Genomic DNA, 19,000 nt, shown 5'->3' on the forward strand with positions numbered 1-19,000 from the left:
TCTGCCAACACTTTACCCCTCCCTGCCCACCCTGCCTCAAACACCCTAAAAACTGTGGCCTTATCCTGTTGAGACTTAAACAGCAGTGAAAGCTATGGAAGAGATCTCACATTCAAAAATATCATCGCTTTCGTGAGATACCTCACTGAACATTTAGTAACATGCTATAGCACAGTAGTTTTAAGAACTCAAAGGTAACACCACTTCTCAATCTAAATGAACAAAGTGTGTTTCATGAGGCCACATCCTTCTCTTTTTGTACTATATTAGAGTGTTTATGTATGAAGTCAAAAACCTGGGATTTCACCCTCAACACTCCTATCATCATCATGAATCAGCAAGAGTTGACTGCTACAAGAGAGCCGTGTCTCACACTGACAAGACACTCAAACAGAAACAGCTATCTTGGAGCTCAGTGCTATTGAAAACAAATACTAAAAAAATCAAAAGCTATAGAATTGATTTGATCAGTTACCACTTAATCAGCAGCTAAGTTCTCTAGTTACAGACTCACACCCTTGGCTACTGCAAGTTGTAGGTGAAAGAAGTTGCACTAAGCAAGCTGAGAAAACGTGTGTCTATCTACACAGAAAGTACAACTAATTCTTCTCTCTCAGTTACCTACCTCCAGACCTGTTCTGTTATGTTTGTACATTTGAACGTAACCCTAACTTCACCAAAACAAAGCTTCTATCACTCTAAAAAATAACTTTCACGTAGCATCTAAACACTAGTTTGACTTCATTCCCTCTTACGTTCTCCATCTACATGTACCTCTTTCTCCCCTCCAACATAAACAGGAAGGCTGAGGTGCAAACTATTAAAGCAGTCTTACCATAGCATTAAGCTGGGAGTTGCTGGCTTGTGCGATACCGAGGATGTTTGTGGTATGCATCACTTCTACTGAGAAACTGGGCAGCCAGCTGGCAATTCGAGATCCTAAGAACAAGAAAACACCAAGAAAGTCAAGCAAGAATATGAGGTTCTCAGCAGGCAAAGTACTTCTACATGTATTTAACATAAGTCTTCATATTTCCACAAGGTACATATGGGGAGTTCTGCAGTGCAATCCATCCCTAAAGTCTCCGAAACATGAATGGCTGGAGTAAATAAGTAAGTGCCAATACTCTCTTCAAACACGCTGTCACAGTGGCTTAACAATCTGATGGCCAGAAGAGGATTAAGAAAACACATCCTTGTTTTCTTGTTTTAATGTTCCCATTAGGGGGAAAAGTAATATAATCCAGAGCCAACTTCAGTTCTGGAATACATTAATAACTCCAGCAATTATACTAAAGACAGGCCAGCTTCTAAAGAGGCTGAATCTGGTCCCAAAATGGGTCAGCTATAGACAGCTGGCATCACTGAGAAAATATTACTACAAATGGACACAGAGTAACCAAACAAAGTGACTGCTGCAATTGTGTGCTTAGGCTCAGAGTAGGGCACATGGCTGGCTCCCTCCTCCTTCTGCATTTCCATTTCAGTAAACACAGGGTTTGCTCTATGCCAGTTCTTCTATCTCCACAGTAATTTTGCAGGTCTCCAAGACCCAGGAAAGCACTGGGGAGGACAGCTACCAAAAAACAAAGTGGTATTCTAAATATAAAACTCCTTTGGAGACCTAAAGCACCCTGAAAGTGGAAGCTATGCAAGAAGCTATCAGCCAGTCTCAGCGTACCTAGAAATGTCTGACCCTTCTCTGCCTATTATTCTCCTCCCACAGTCTCCAAAGACTGCAAAACCAGACCAGGCAAAGAATGGGTCACTGTGTAAGTCTGCAGCATCTCAGCTACATCATGGGAGCTCCACAAGGACAGAGCCTGAAGCTGAACATCTGTCCTAGTGAAACCTACTGAGAAACAAGACTGCCATCAAAAAAACCTGGGAAACTGTGGAAGATAAGCATGCAACTATACCAAAACTACAAAAAATCTGGAAGATAATCAACAGAAATTGCCTCTTTCAGAACAAGTTTGTCTGCACACCCAGAACTCATCATGGTCTGAAATCACATCTGCTTTGTGAGTACACACCACTGGAAGGAAAAAAAAAAAAACAAAACTGTTCCAATTACATGACTCATTCTAACAATAAACTTGTGCAGACTTCTGCACCTAACCAAGCATTGCAAGTTTCTTGTAAACTGAGTGACAAATGGACTTTTGACAACCTCACATAAGCTACGGGATAGAGGAAAGATCAACTTTTAGACTTTGCCACAGAGTTTTTTTTCCTCTTTGACTGTCACTGATTAACCCCCACCTGGTAATAAAATAAGACACGTGAATTTCCCTTTCTGCTCCTCAACATGGCACACAATGAATAAATGCCAGTATTAAAGCTGTTAACCACAACAAATCAAAGGAGCACTTGCACAGTCTTTCAAGAAATCTCTGTACCTCAGGACAACCTTAGAGACACGCATCTGAGCTCTTGCAAAAGAACCATAACATATACATGTTTGGCAAATACAAGCAGAAGCACGGTTTAACTGAAGCATAGACAGAATGCCCTTCTACAGAAGGCTGTTCCCTTTGTTTATTTGGGCAAGAGCATCGGATGTCAAATCTGCTTAGCTCACCATCAAAATGAAAGAAGTGATTGTGCTGGTTCAAGCGTGGTCTGCCTTCCGCTACTGCCACAGGGACCAGGTTCTCATCCAGATTTTCCCTTTGGTGATCCTCCCTCACATGATGGTTGTCAGTGATATTAAGAGACATTCTGCAGGTGGGGCAAGATGTATCCTGTTCCAGCCAGGACCGCAGGCATGAGCTGACAGGAAAACAGTAATAATATGGTGAGCTTGCAGCATTTTTCCAAGACATCAGTATCATGAGTACATCAAGCAGCTGTAGCATATTCTGTACAGAACATCAACAAATGCACAGGGACTGCTCAGAGATAATTTGTGAGATATCCTTGACGAGCTCCTGATGACTCTAGCATAGGTTTCTTATTTCTTTCAGCTGAAAATCCTTAAGTGTTCACTTGAGCATCCAGATTTATCACAAACTTAAAACACTCTCTAGGCTTGCTGTGCCTCTAGCTCAGAACAAACAAGTTTTGCCTGAAAAGGGAAACAAAATATTTCTCTTCTCTCACCATCCTCAAATGAAAAAGGCCAAGAAACAACTGGACAAGTATTTAAAATATTCTGACACATTTTCATAGCACTTCTGCCAGTGTGATGTGGCAATGGCACATCCAAAGTTTTTCAAATACCTTTTCAAAAATATCAATACTCAAATCACCACCAAAAGTAGAGTACTGCTCTGGAAACTCTAAACAGATCTATTAATACTAACCAGTGCTGTTACATTTACAATGTTTGCTTAATTCTGAACCATTTAGTGTCTTGCAGAAAGTGAGGAGTATTTGAAATGCTGGTTTAAACATTCAGAGCTGTGCCAACTTTTTGATTGAGACTGGTATGACCCAGTTGTGGTATTTGCTGGCACATGAAACCTGATTTTCAGTATGGAAGAACTGAATTTCACAGAACTGAACACGTCTCAATCTTCACACTTTCGGGGTGGGGTTTTCCAGCAGAAACTCTCAAAACACTTTAGAAAGGTAGAAATATAGAAAAAGGTCACATAAATCTGTTTCCCAAATTGTGTATTTGCAAATGGAGTAAAGGCACAGATTGTACATTTGGGCTGAAAGAGCAAGGAAAAAGCCCTAACTACAGGACTATAGCAAAGTCAAGGACACAAGCACCCTGCACAATTCCCAAAGCTGTAGCATACAGACATATTGCCAAAATGGTTTCTATCATATTTAAATGGAGAGATAGGCAGTGTTCAGAAATTAAGTGTTGGTTTCCCAGAAGAAACCAAAACACTACAAGAAAAATCTACCGTCTTCCACCACCTTGGTCATCAGCACAACCATCATGTTAGCACTGCCGATGCTGTCCAACTTCATCTCCTTTACTACAGCAAATTCAAACCTCCGCTATGGTTGTACTAAAAGGTCACTTATGAAACACCTGGAGTGACACAAGCTACCACCACGCTGCTGCTGCTCAACAGCCCAGCCATGGAGATGGTGGAACAGACATGCACCCCCTTCAGCTTGCATCAGCACCAAGCCCTCAAGGCTTGCAGTAAGCCAGCCGTGGCTATGCCCCTTTGGCACTGCACAGGCAGAAGGGCTCAGGCACCTACAGCACCTCAGCAGAAGGATGACTAACAACAGGTCAAGGCCAGCAACATTTCAGAGCAGCAACTCTTTTGAAATTGACTGTTTCCTAGAAGACAAAGGGGAGAGTTTCAACAGAGCTTGAAACCATCGGACACCCACTCCTGTTAAAACTTTCTTAATATTTAGGCACAGAGTTGTCCTCAGCAATGCAAATCTTCCCTGCCTTCTTCTCTTCTACTCCAAATAAATGGCTATGAAAAAAATTCCCATGTAATTGAGAATGGACGTAAAGTTTAGCAAAATCACTAGGCTTTTCTCAGGAGAGAAACCATTCTTAGGTAGTAAATAGGGTTATTAATTACATCTGGTTTTATATGCAAGCGTAAGACATGCACTGTAACATGTACCCTCTCTAAATACACCAGACTAAGTGTATCTTAGCTTCAGAAAAAGATCCAAAGGGTTCCTTTTAGATACAGAAAAAACAACTTTCTGAAGAGAAGACCCTGGGCTTCTCAAGTGCTCAGTAGGTGATTAAATATTCATATGATTCAGTAGCATTGGAAGAGGAGTTACTGCTACAGAGGCACATTATCTCATTAGAGACTTCTTGGAACACAGATAAATATTTATCGCAAGGTTTGTCATAAATGACAACAAATTAGCACACAGATTATAACCTCTGGTTTGACAGTTACCAGAAAAGTAAAAAGCTATTTGCAGAAAGTAACTTGCTCAGATGACACCACAGGGACAATTTAACTGACCATGCATGTTAATCACATGGCACTTCAGAAACTCTCAATTCAACCCCCTACCTCCTTTCATTTTTAAGCACAAGGGTGACAATATAGGCACTGCTACAAAAGATCTAAGAAAAGGCATATCCAGCCCAGCACACTGTCTCCACAAGCATCTGATACTATTCACTAGAGTGTAAGAAACAGTATAGAGAGAGATCCTCTGGCCAAGAGCCTCACAGTTTCAACCATCACCTGCTTAGGGATCTCTTCAGCTAATTCGGTTAACCACTTTTACAGCTCTGATGGACTCATCCCCCCATGAAATCATATAATCAGACCTGGCCTCCACAACTGTCCTGGAGGACTCACCACCATGCAAGGATGCACTATATAAAAATATTCCCCATTTTCTTTTTAAAGTTGGTATCTGAAAGGTACTTAAGGATCTAACTCAAATTTTTCTTCCTCACCTGAATATCAACACAACCTTATGGAAGAGGTGATGCACAGGAAAAAGTAAGGGGGAAAAGAGTGTGTTTTACCAAGCAGTTACACAGCAAGGCAGGGGACAGACTTGCAGTTGAGATATCGTAACTCAATGCTGTCAACCTGCCAGCTGACAAGATGCATACTCTTAGTTAGGGGGAAAAAAGAATGCACCAGGTGAAACAACTCCAAAATAAAAATGATTGAAGTGAACATGATTTGTACTTTATTATTAGGAGCAGACCAAGGTGACACAGGCAGTAAGCGTTCACAGCCTTGCTGAGCTAGTTACTTATCCTGCTGTAACTTTCAGACATGCCCATATATCCCCTCCTTTCTGCACCCTCCCCAGCCCCAGAAACGTACTTGTGGAAGAGATGGCCACATGGGAGTTTACGCGCGGACTGCATGGAGTCCCAGCAAATGGCACAGTCGTCGTTATTGGCTGCTAGCTCCTCTGGCGTCGCAACTGCAAACCTATGAAGAAGAAAAAGGAAGATACAAAAGTAATGACTACAACAGCTCGGCACAGCCTTCTGTCTAGAGAATCCTGCACTAAGGAAACCTTATCCTCCATGTTAATTTCATCGTGGGAGATGTGTGCCATCAGATTTGCTATTTTTTCCCCGTAACTCAGACTCACACCACAAAGGAAAACACAAACACATCCCTCCCCTGTCTTCTTATGAGCACATTTTTTTGCCCATCTCCACATACATCCTAAGTGCAAAAAGCTTTGACATATCTTGCAAGAAGTATGATCATTAGGTTGAGAACCTCAAGTTATAATCTGTATAGATTTGGCTTATGTCATTTTTGTAAATGAGTTTTAATAGCTGTACCCATTTAAGTGTCTTCTTGAGATCATAAACATTTATGGTCTGACTAATTTTGGCCTCAGATTTTGCCAATCCCCCCCCCCCTTTTTTTTTTTTTTTTAACAGCACCAGCAAGCAGCTGTACCCAAACACCGACAATAGAGAGATGAGTGGTATAACACAATTTCACAGTACTGCTTGTGGGGAATATACCTGAAGAACAGCTACACAAAGGCAGAGAGCTTGCTGTCATTGGCAGCTTCTGGAAGCTAAAATGTGGCTCTTCCAGAACAATCAGAATGACAAAAGCCCATCAAGTTGCTCAGACAAGAAGTCTGAGACACTTGCAATTCCAACAGCTTTGTGAGCACCTTAAAGGGGTTTAGCGGCTGCACCTTACTGAAAAGAAACTGTGGATTACGTTTATTATGCAGCTTTCAACCTGATATTACAGCCATTAAATGGCTTTTTACAAAGAAAGCCTCAGGAATTTCTAAAGAAGTCTGTCATTGCCATCTGGACTACAGCAGCAGGCATCAGAGCTTGTCAAATCCACTAAAGTCCACAATGAAAATGGCACAGCAATGTACAGAAAAACTCCCTGTTGCTCTTAAAATTATTAAGGACATAGCTGAGCTATGAAAACACTGGATCAGAGATGCAGTAGTATTTGGCACAATACTAGATTTTCACAGGCCTCTCAATTTCTCTCTATTCCCTCACTACAGGGGGATGGACTAAAGTAATCCCAAGGTGCTCTCAGCTCCACTACAAGTACAGAGTCTGTTTAGAGTTGGCTTCGGGTTTAATAAATACATGCATAAAGCCGAGCAGGTTTTAATTAATATTTTGATTTCGTTTCAGGCAGTAACTGAATAGTATAGTCTAATGAAATTAAGAGCATTTATTTCTGTCACAGCCAAAGCCAGTATTTGACAACTGAGACAGGCAGAGCTCTGCAGAGCTTACGTCATCCCACCAGGGTAGTACACAGGAGAACACAGAAGAAATACTGGACAGGGGAGTTCACTTGTATGTTACTAGTAATACTGCTATTATAAAAGTCAATCCTACATATCTGTTAAAACCAGAAAGCATGACCCTGGTAACAAATAAGATTGGTAAAAACACATTCTAAGTGTAAAGACTTTAGAGGTGGATTTGCAAGATTGCACCTCTCTGGCTTACACCATATCGTGTATCAAAGGAATGCAAAAGAATCCGAACTTCTTCATCGGGATCCTCTCTCCAAGATCCACATCAAGATCCCAGAGCAAGTAAGAGGCTCACCTAGCTTCCATGTTTCCCACCACACGCAGATAGTTCTTGTGCCGCCGAATTCTTCGTTGAACCTCATGAAACAGGTAGCGCAGCTGCATAAAAATCACCAGGCTTGCCATTGACAGCCAGATATTGCCAAACAGCTTTGGAAAAAAACAGAATGGTGATTAGAAACAAACACCGTGGGAAACGAGAGGCCACCACAAGAAACTGCATCAGGTCTTAAAAGAAAAAAAAAACTGAGAAACCAGCATTGAAGAATTTATTTTGTTGAGACCATTCTGACTAACCACAGTGTTCATGGTTATTACTCATCACATCTTCTGATACAACTTAAGCAGCACAGCATTTATAAGGATAAACTGTATTCAGTCCTGTTCATCTTAATGTCCCCTGCTGCCAGTGAAAATAATTCAGGCTGATACTACTCGGTAACAAAGCTAATTAAACACCTATTAAACAGATAATTACACAGTAGTTAATACTCCATAACAAAGTTATTTGTGATGACTCCAATTATACGGGAGGAAAGAATGCCTAAACCCGCCACACTACATTTTCCTGTTTATTGACATAACTTCTCAGTAATATTTGGTTCCTCAAATAAGCAAAGCAAAATAATCCACAAAATATGTATACCCAGTACACCTTATTTTAAGGCCAGTCTATTTGCTCAACATTATGTCCAGTATTTCATACCAGCATATGAATATGATGCATCAAGTCCAGCGAAAGCAAGGTTAGCTCCATGACAAAATCTGTGTAGTAGACATAAGTGCCTTTGCCCTCCCACGTTCCTTCATGGTTGAGATCCCAGAGGTGAATTACATATCTGCCAAGAGCAGGGAAATTAACATTAATCTATTTTTTTTCTTAAAATAGCCTCTCTAGCATTCAAACTACTCTATCCATTTTTCAAACAACTTCTTCTGCATATGGATTCTTTGCCCTTTCTAAACCCAGTGCCCATACTCTGTGTTTTCCTGGGGAACTTTTTTTTTAACATTACTGGTTTCAAACAGCAGCATTTTAAAAAGGCAAAAACCAATCAATACTTAGCCTACACTGGCATTACAGATACCACCAGCTGACAGAGAAGATGCAGGATTTGCTGAAAACTCCTGCATGTACTGAAAGCCAGTCTTGGGATTATAGTAACTACAGACCCACACTTTTCAGCATGTGAGGTGTTTCTCAGGTGAGGCATTACAGCTGGGTGACAGACCTGAAATGCCAATAGCGATCTGGACAAAGAGGTTTTGTGCTACACATCATGTCCTACATACACATATACATGTGCATTACAGATACACATGCATGCTACTTTTGCAAAGCAAAAGTTCTACAGATTAAGATCTTAAAAGAAACCCAGTAGGATGACATTAGGTAGTATATATCAACGCTCACAGAGCAGCACCAATCCATTCTAATCTATGCCTTAAACTATTAGCACCCACTAGAGCTATCCATGCATTGCAGAATTCAGCTTAAAAAAAGCAGAAGCTAAAGTTAACCACCTTTGCCAATCTCCAAACATGCATTTGCAATTTAACAAGGCAATTACATACACCTCTTAAATCAATATGCACTACTTTCTTGAACAACCATCCTGCAAAATATAAGCTACTCACCGTAAAATCACATGAGCAGTTCTGACTGTCACAAGCAGAGACTGCAGAAGAGAGGATAGGGGAAAAAAAAATAAAAATGTTAACAGCATTCTGGCAGGGACAGTGGTCCAGGTGGCAGGACCTAAAAGGCTAAAACACAAAATGCATTTACTGCAGCTTAAGAAGTTCCTGTGAATCAGCAGTCACTAGAGATGACTGTGTGCACAATATACCTGTGACAAACATGAAGTTTAGAAATAAATATGGAGGAAATTGTTCTCAAACACACAATGCTCTTGGAGCAGCCACTAGCATCACTGCTGTTAAGTCTCACTTTTTCCCCCCCACTACATAGGACATATCTTTTTCAATGTTTATCACTCAGTGAGTGTCGAGACCACAATCCTACCAACTACCTCTCCTCATCCCACTGCTCAAGAAAAATCTGAAGAACTGAATAGTGGCAGGAATTTGAGGAAGAACCATGGAAGCACTTTCAAATCATTTCTGCCCCTGCCCCTTTGCTGAGATGTGAACACTACAAAAGTAACTTCTCTCTTTAATCATATTTACCTCTCTAGGCTAAGTACAGAGAAAAAAAAAAAAAAAAAGAATGTATCAGAGAGTATAAGTAAATCAGAAGTGTAAAGACAAGTCATCAGAGAAAACTGTTTCCAGCATACCTAACCACAATTCCAGGGGCTCTTATTACTGAAGAAATGTGGCTCCATCACCTCTCTCTAACCTGTCAGGCCCACAGTGCCCCATCCCTTCATTGTATCCTCCCAGTGCAAGAAAACAGGACAAATCCCCTTCAGAGACTGCCTACACTATCCTGCAGTTAGCAGGAGCCAACTGACACCAAGATGGAAGGAATTTACAATGAACAACTGAAACCATTTCTGTAAAACCAGTCTGATGGCATGCCTTCAGTCTAAGTATTAAACACAGTATGGAAGAACTATCAAAACCACTGATGTCCCAATATAGACATAAAACAGTCGGCTTGAATAATTTTTTTCCATCTGCAAAAAGCATTCTTAAAATGCTTCTAGGCGTATTTAACCCTTAGTAATATCCAACATACTGTTTACTGTTGGCCAACTGTTTACTAGCTGGCTTTCAAATACGTGATCCTGTGACTATTTAAACACCGGTGCAACCTTTTATCCAAGTATAGGCTTCAGGACAAGATGCACGCATCATCCAAGTAACACCTAAAAAAGTCAACAAATTAACAGCAAGTCACCTAGCACAGTGTGCTGTTCTCATCAGAAACATCTTTCGTAAAAATGTTAAATTAGCACACTGGCTGCTCCTGCAAGGCATGCTATGAGACCCTCTTCTGTCTCTTGTTATCCCGCATGTTGGTACCAGAAAGAGCCTACACCTTGTTCACATGAGGTTTTTGGCTAGAGAAAAACTTGGGGCAGAGCACAGAGGAAAATTAAATACATTCAAATTCTCACCATGCAAAAAACAGATGCTGGATGGATATGCCATTGAGCAAAAAACTGTATCAAAACCAGTACATGTGCCATAAAGTCTCCAAGAAGGAAGGCATCTGTCAGGTGGAAGTCTGAAGAGTCTAGTCTTTGCAACTTTTAGGAAGTTAATGCTGCCATGACATGCTTTATACTGAGTGCTGAGGCAGCGAGAATATCAAATTAAAAGGACGAGCTAGTGCAGATTCGGTCAAGGTAGTGGCCTCTGGTTCCTCTACTGTTTCCAGAAACACATTTCAGCGTCCTGACATGAGAGATACTTTGCAGAAAGTGCAACACTACATCACAAGTTACACAACTCCATAATCTGAGGTTCTAAATGTACAGCAGGCCATTTTCAGTACTGACACCTTGAGAGTTCTTGGTCTGCTCGAAACAAACTGCTTATCCCCCACAGACTCTATGATACTGACAGATACCGGTCACGTAGATTAGATTAGCACATGACTAGAAGGCGCTCAAACCCCAAGATAAGAGATGCGGTATGAGAAGCTATACAGGAAAATATACTATTATCTGTAAGATACAATTCTAAGATTTGAGTATCACTACCATTATATGGCTTTAACTGAGATGTATGAAACAGGATCAGAGGATGGATGCTAGAGGAATGGAGTAATTCTTTCTTACAATAAAAAAGGTGTGAAGATAGACAGACTGGACATTACTTGCTGTAGTGCAATTCTCAAATACCATCTATTAAGGCAAAAAAAGCTTAACGTTTACTCAAAAATACAGACTGCCATTCAACTTTCTCTGGCCGTTTGCACATTTCACAACCATCCTTTGCAGGAAAGAAAATGCTGACAGACAACACAGAACAAGTGGAAGCCTAACTAAAACCCAAGAAAAACATCTATTTTGCTTTCCTGAAAACCCTGAGGCGTCAAGCTAAATCAATGTCTGCAGAGTCGGGCGAGAGATGAATAGCTTAATGTAACTTAATGTAATTAAATACACACTAATGGAATACACTTGGCAGGGCCCCTCTTGAAGAGCATCACAAAAGCCACCACCAGGAAAAGAATTTAGTATGCAAGATTTAATGCTTTTTGCTGAGAGCTTGAAGACTGCCACGAGGTGTCACTGCTTGTACCTGTACAGAAAGAAACCTAAATGTTTTATTCTATTTACATGAGTGCTGGGTATTAAAATCAAGGAAACTACTCATGGTCACCTAATCCATACAGAGCATATTTAAAACATTCATGAAAGGGCAAGATACTAGACAACTGCATATGAGGAAAAATTACAGAGTAGAACTGTTTTGCTTGGAAGGAAAATTAGAAGTGGAACAGGAGAAAGGTCTATTAAAATCACAAATGGTATGAAGAAGAGTAAACAGGGAATGATTCTTTGCTGGTTTTCACTACAAATGTATTAGATGATAGCCAGGGACATTATCAGACAGAAGCTTCAGAACAAAGGCTCTTTTGTGTACACAAAGCAGAGTTAAATGTGGAATCTGTTCTCTTTGGATATTGCAGAGGCCAAAGTATAAATGAGTTCAATACATGATCAGACAACTTTCCAGAGTCCACCTGAAGCTATCAAACCCAACAGGCTTGTGCAACCCTCAGCTCAGGAACGTCCTCAAACGCCAGCAGCTCCCAGTAAGGGTAGGAGCCCCTCTCCTATACACTCCCCACACCTCCTCTGCTGTCCACCAGCAGCACAGCAGGCTGCCGGGATCCACGGCTTGGCTGAGGACTGTACACTTAGCTGACTGAGCCATTCCTTTGTTAATAAGCAGACAGAACAGCTCCCACTGAAATGAATAGCTGGGCCCCATCCTGCCACCCAAACCACACACACCAGCACACGGCGCAGTGCTAACAACGCAACACTTCAGCACTGTAATGCTCCTTGATAAACCCACCCCATGCTGGTACAAGGCTGATACACCCTTCTGCCGAGCCAAGATAAGAGACACAACATCGAGGAGACCCCACCTATTAGAGACACTGATAAATATTCTATACCCTTCCACAGTGCAATTACAAATCTGGCCTCACACATTCTCATATTTAGGGAAAAGTAAACTGACGTGTTAAATAACTGCTGTGATAGGAGACCAACATCCTATTCTCCTACTGTCAGCAGTCTGTTTTCTTTCCTTCTCACTAATTCCAGCTATGAATTCACGACAGGAGAAGAAAAATAAACCATACATGCTATTTATTATCTGAACTAAGGATGTGCTAATACAACTTACTTGCAATTATAATTTTAAATAAAGAGGAGGTAAAGAGTAGCACTTCCTCAGGTAGAGCATAACAACCCACCATAACATCAAAAACATACTGATGTTCACTCCACAAACATACTGATGTTTACTCCATGCTTGCAAAGGGTTCAGGAGCGCACAAACATGTGTTGCTCATCCCAGCTGAGACACAACTCTTTACACAGACATAAGCAAATCCCTTGAGCATGCCTTAAGGAAAGGATGTTAGTCTCATTCCTTTTGGGGAGAAATGAAATAGAAAATGCAACCTCAAAGAAACAGGCCAAGGTGCACATTACACTTCCATATACATTCTCTCCCTCTCTCTAGGGGCCACTTACACTCACCCTTCTTGCAATGCTCATGAAGCACAACCATTATTTTTTCATAGGCTGTCATTTGATTTCAGCATCATTTTACAGATTTGTTCTCTCATTCTCCTCTTTCAACAAAGATTTTTTTTTTGCAGGCTTAAAATCTAAAAAAGCATGCAGATCTTCAACCCTAAAGCTTGCAGATCTCGCAAGTACTCTAAAACAGCGGAGGTCTTGCTTGCATCTTCGGAGTTTCTTTGTTGTGGGCAACTAAAAGAAAACCCACCGCGTGCCAAGATACCCCCAAGTGAGGGGTGAAAAGCAAAGCAGAAACCACGACAGGTATGAAAGAAGTCTCACCTCTGCTGCCATGAAAGCCAAGGTGTGCATGCCATGAGTGTAGCCAATAATACCACAGATGATTGCTAATCCACAGCAGAAGAGGAGCATGACTATGAGCAGGGTGAGCACTCTGATGTGGCTGCTCATGGGTGTGGTAGGAGAAAAGGAAAGCTGCAACACAAATACATAAATATACAACAGGTTAAAATCAGCCACCCTGCCTTCCACAGCCACCTCACCAAACAAGTCTTCGTATAGGAAAATCTTTTGCTTTCTAGAATAAAACCAATGTCACGACCTCAACCACACAATGTAGTAATAAATGATGCAGAATAAAGCTAAAATCACACACCATCCCAAAGTTTCATTTGTCTCGCTGTCATTTACATTCACCAGGCTTTTAAAGCCAACAGGGCTCATCATTACGTTTCTTTGATCTAATGTTTAGGTCACCTCTGCAAGAAAACCATGTACACATTTCTCACACATGTCGTTTCTGCATCAAATCCACAGTGTCTGCTTCAGATGAACACACGTTTTAGAAGACACCTAACATTAATACACAGTCTTTGAGCAATGACAGTAATCATTCTGCCAATCTTTCATCTTACAGCTGATATGAATTTGTTCAATTTTATCTTCCAGCCTCTGGTTCTTCCAATGTCATTTTCTCCTGGAAGAAAGAAACATCTCCCTCCAAAATTTAACTTGCAGCTAGAGACTGCTGGGGAGAGCCTTCTGAAAGTAGCTGTCTCACTCAATAACATGCATAGCATATTAATCCTCTCAACTACCCTAATGGTAGGCTACACCTAGGCTAAATCAAAGACGATCCAAGAGGCAAAGTATTTAGGTGGTCCATCCCCCTACTTTCAGGGCAGAAAGGGAAAGAACAGGACAAGGAAAGATGTAGTTGCTCAAAGCTTCACTCTGGTCTGATTGATGAAGTTGACTCCCATGTTTTGTTTTTAAATTGTTTCTTTCTTCCTTGCTTGTATCTGGTCCAGTTCCACATCCCCCAGAGTTTGCAAAGCAGATCACACAAGTACAGTTTGTCCCAGTTAAGAATTACGATGCATGCTTTGAATGCAGAAGGAATATAAGGATTTCTTCCCACATGAGCTTTGTTCTTTCACAGCTTTCTGAACAACGCTAAAAATACTAGATGACTGCTTTGTTCACTTCTGCTTCAATTTTCCTAACCCCAAGCAACATGGTTTCAAGCTTAGTGCTTAGCTACTTGTGAATTAACAGACCTAATTGGATATTAATTAAAAAAAATAAAATTGCAAAGCACAGAGCTACCAAAAGGAAATTCACGGATTCAATTTAGTTCAAACTTTTATTCCAGGACAGCGGAGCTGAGGAAAAAGCATGTGCATTATAGATGTTCAGAAGGCAAGATTTACTGTTCCAATTCCAGTTCTTTCTTCCTTGCCTACCCTTCAATTTCTGCACCTCTGCTGAATTTATTCTTGGTATTAACAGGAACTGGGATATAGCTTACAGAGAAACTTGCAATGTTTATTGTAAAGACATTGGCAATCAGCATTTGGTAGATGTAAATGACCTTGAAACCTGGGGACAGAATCTGCAGAAACAGGCTTCATGGACCGATCCTAAACGGCACCAAGCTAAGGGATGTTCTGTTACGAAGATTTCTTTACTAAGGAGAACTATGAAGACATCTCATAGAGTTATGTAATAGTAATTACAGGGCACATACAAGGAGCAATTTATCAAAGCAAATTAAGCATCCTCAGCTCCATTTGTCTCATGGGAAAACTGAAGGAGTAAGACTGACACTGTACTTTAAAGCAAGTACTTGAAGCTACTGGGAGGTGCACATGTTCAGCACCTCAGGGTGGGAAAAAAAGTCTTAAGTGATCTGTTTGTAACCTGTCATGAGCCTGTGCCCAAACCAGAAACAGAAGTTGCATGTCCCAAAGGACAGCTCTTAATCAAAACTTACATATTCAAAGCGATCCTTGCAGAGCTGAACCATAAGATGAAGAAACACAAGTCCAGAGAACCAGAGGCACCACATCACCACTTCTTCCACCGTCTGAACATTCAGCACACCAAAAATGAAGATGAACTTGTAGAAGATGAAATTCCAGAATTTATCCTTGAGATGCTGTAACGGAAGACATACGGTTACTGTAGTGAAAGCACTGACAATCCACGTGCAGGGGGAAAGCAAGAGGGATAAAGAGAAAGAAAAAAAAGATGGAAGTAGAAATGCTACAGTAGATTAGCAAAAGCCTGCTGCATACACATCTTGAATAGTATTTGCTACCCTTACTGAATTAAAAACATGAGAAATATTAGTGGTCCTTAGTATCTATCTAGTGTTTTGTACCACTCCAGCATAACTGCACAACACAGTGCACAATGTAGCTTCCTGACATACTTCTAAAACTGCTTAGCACAAGTGAAGCTTGAGCTCAGTTGGATTCTCCACTCCCAGGCAACACAGCTATTGGGCCACAAACAAAGTCGTCTTTGCTAGAAGAACTGCCACGGTTAGTTATACAAGATGCCCAAATAGCCTAGCACCTTGCTTCCAAAAACCTGTCAAAAATTACAGATGATTATGAAAAGATGACAGTCTGTTCTTAAAAAGCACAATGCCTACAGTGGAGAATGAGATAGATGAGCCATGAAAAAAGGAATTATTCCCACGCACATGCAGTATGAAAGAAATTATATGATGGTCTCAAGCAGCAGATAGCAAGCCAGCTTGTTGGAGATAAAAAAACTTCATTAAATAAAATGTTTTGTTAAAGAACATGATGAAATCACCAGGAGTTCAGTTAAGACAGGCCCAGAATTCCTTCACGATGCTGCCATTTTTGGCTCGTCAGCACTAACAACCAGCTTTCCTTTACACGAGAACTGAAGCAAACTCCCCCTGTCCAAACACAAATGGATCCACACTGTTACTGCTTTTCACTTCAGTTTTTAAGAGGGTAGAGAACATCCTGGAAATTATCACTGGTTAAAATTCCACATCCTTATAGTCTGTCCTGGTTTCGACCACAATGGAGTTAACTTGATGTCATGCCCAGAAACAGGTGTGGGTGGGCTCTCAATTTTCCCTTAGATAAGCCCCTGCTGCGTTTTACCCATTTCTTTTTAGACTCACTATTGTTACTGTTGTTCTCTTGTTATATTTAGTAAATTCTTTTTTATATTCACTTACAAATTCTCTTAGTTTCATCCCTCCCCTATTTCACCGAGGAGGGGGGTGAACAGCCGGCCACCTGGCATCTGGCTGCCCGCTGAGTTCAAACCTCAACATAGTCAACATGGACCAGCAAGAAAATCTGGCCCAATGCGGTTTGATAGTAGCTTGTTTCTAATACACTTCACGTGGAGGCTCTACAGGGTGCGAATCACAAATACAAGGGGCTTTGAGAGATCCATGGTTATTAACAAAGCTTTGTGTGCCTCAGTTCTTAATGTCAAAAATCATCATGGACCAATTTCTCCTGAAGAACTGCATTTACATGCTCTTTATTTAAATAAGTGAGCACACTTCAAACCACTGCTACTGCATTTACACAGAGAAACTACTCAAACTACTGCTGCTGCTTTTATCTTCTGCAGGACCCTGTTTTTAAAAAGCCTGGCTTTAATGGTCCCATTGCTGAATTTTTAAAAACATTCTCACCTAGCCTAGGAGCAGAAGTAAACAGCCTGAGTTTTCAGCCCTGCTTACCTCCTTTCTCTGGGCATATGTCAGCCTATCCCCTCTTAAACCCGAGGGTAGAGAAACCATCCACGCAGCATATGACACTGGAAAGCACTTCTCCAGCAGTCAAGGCACAAAACAAAGTACAAGAGAAACTCAGACTGCCAGTGTTGATAACTAACTATGAAACACCGTGAAGAAATGCTGCCAAGCACAAACTGAATAGAGAAGAACACGTTAATAGTATTCTGAAATGAGGTGCACTTGTAAGAAATCTGACAAAGTTCATTAAGGAAGCAGGACTTTCAGGTTGACCATGGGCTCATAAAATACAATCGGAACAGTGAAAAAAGAAAGTTTCCTTCTGAAATAAACTGGAAGCTTGTGGCTGTGGATATACTAGCTAACCAAAGGGTAAGATTTAAGTTTATGCTGCTCTAAAATTTACTTTTCTTGCGTACTTTCAGCAATTCCATACAGAAAACAACACAGTCGTGCACCAAGAAATATGAAACAATACCCAGGGCAACGCACTGCTGTCTTACCTGTCTCTCACTGACACGAAGAGGGCCAAATACCATATACTGGAATAGCTTAGCAACCAGCATCAGAAAACAGCAGGCAGTGTTCACTAGCACCTGGAAAGAAATAAGAGTCAGCGACAAATACTTTTGCCCTATTTAGGAGAAGAAAGAGAGAGAAGGGGAACGAACCAGTCTAACAAAACCAACCATTGTTCACGGAACAGTATTGGTTGCCTTTTTCTTTGGTGAAATTTAAGCCTGGCCTCTTCCAAGACACGTACACTAGCTGATAAGTCACTCAACTTTTTTTTCCTAAAAATACTGACACAATCAGTTTGATATACCAGTATACCCAAACTAACTTATCTCTTCACGATAAATTGTTTCATATAATTAGCGATTTTTACCACCAAATATAAATCCTCGAGTAACTGCTCTAAAGCATAGCAGGAAGCAGCAGAACAGGCAGCCCTAGGAAAACTGCTTCTCACATTCGACAGACACTTGTAATTAACTTTTGACCTACGCAGAACACTAAAAGGGGGAGAGGGACATGATGAAGCAGTCTCACCCTGTCATTTCTAAAGAACGTACAATAAGCTCTTTGAGGGCTCTTAATTTAAAGTCCTGAGACCAAGTTTCAGCAAGCTGAATGTGTTTGGTATATTCAAAAATCAGCACCTCAGTCAAGCAAGCATGCTGTAAAGCAGATGTCCAACTAATACCACCTTCAACTGAGACACATGAAAAGTTCAACAGCAACAGCTCCTCCAGGTTTTTGATATCCCCTTGTTGAGCCTTTAATTCCAGCTACAGAGTGAGCCAAGATTCATATACCACTGGCAGGTTTGGGTTGAAAGACCTACAGAAGATTATTTCCACTTTTTGTCTTAAATGGTGAGAACGTTTCCTCTTACCTGCACGGCTCTAAATGCTGTTTTTAAAAAGGAAACTGGTAGAGCTTGGGCTTGAATACCTGCTGGTCTCTTACAAAGATTTCTAGCTGAGCAGGACACGTGGCGCTTCTGGAAGCGCCCACCAGGCCCCGCAGCAAAACGCTCCCCGGAGCTCCACTCAAACCACCACGGCGAGGGGGGCCGCTCCGGGGCAAGCCCACGGCCCAAGCCGGACTGCCCGGGCGGCCGGCTTTATCGCAGCCCCACCACTCCGGCCAAGGAGAGCGGGCAGGGCCCCGAGCGGCGGCGCCCACCTGCCCCCTCGCCCGCCCGTCCGCGGGCCCCTCTTCCTTCTGGGAGCAGTTTCCAAAGAACAATACCGAAACGCCGCCCTCCGGAGCGCACCCG

The 19,000-nt window shown here is 41.4% G+C and overlaps 1 protein-coding gene across 3 annotated transcripts in view; it reads right to left on the reverse strand.

Moving 5' to 3' along the window:
• Positions 1-17,810, reverse strand: part of AMFR (autocrine motility factor receptor) — a 35,168-nt gene extending 17,358 nt beyond the window's left edge. For all 3 annotated transcript variants that reach the window (XM_026856626.1, XM_026856625.1, XM_026856624.1), the window contains exons 1-9: positions 17,718-17,810; positions 15,448-15,612; positions 13,494-13,646; positions 9,109-9,149; positions 8,177-8,309; positions 7,487-7,620; positions 5,745-5,855; positions 2,585-2,775; positions 836-939 (exon numbers count right to left, since the gene is read on the reverse strand). In XM_026856626.1, coding sequence (XP_026712427.1) covers positions 836-939; positions 2,585-2,775; positions 5,745-5,855; positions 7,487-7,620; positions 8,177-8,309; positions 9,109-9,149; positions 13,494-13,646; positions 15,448-15,612; positions 17,718-17,780 — 1,095 coding nt within the window. In that variant the 5' untranslated portion in view covers positions 17,781-17,810. The remainder of the gene's footprint in view (positions 1-835; positions 940-2,584; positions 2,776-5,744; positions 5,856-7,486; positions 7,621-8,176; positions 8,310-9,108; positions 9,150-13,493; positions 13,647-15,447; positions 15,613-17,717) is intronic.
• Positions 17,811-19,000: the final 1,190 nt, after the last annotated feature.

This window comes from Athene cunicularia (genome assembly GCF_003259725.1).
Source record: "Athene cunicularia isolate RWA chromosome 11 unlocalized genomic scaffold, athCun1 chr11_part1, whole genome shotgun sequence".
NCBI classification, from domain to species: Eukaryota; Metazoa; Chordata; class Aves; order Strigiformes; family Strigidae; genus Athene; species Athene cunicularia.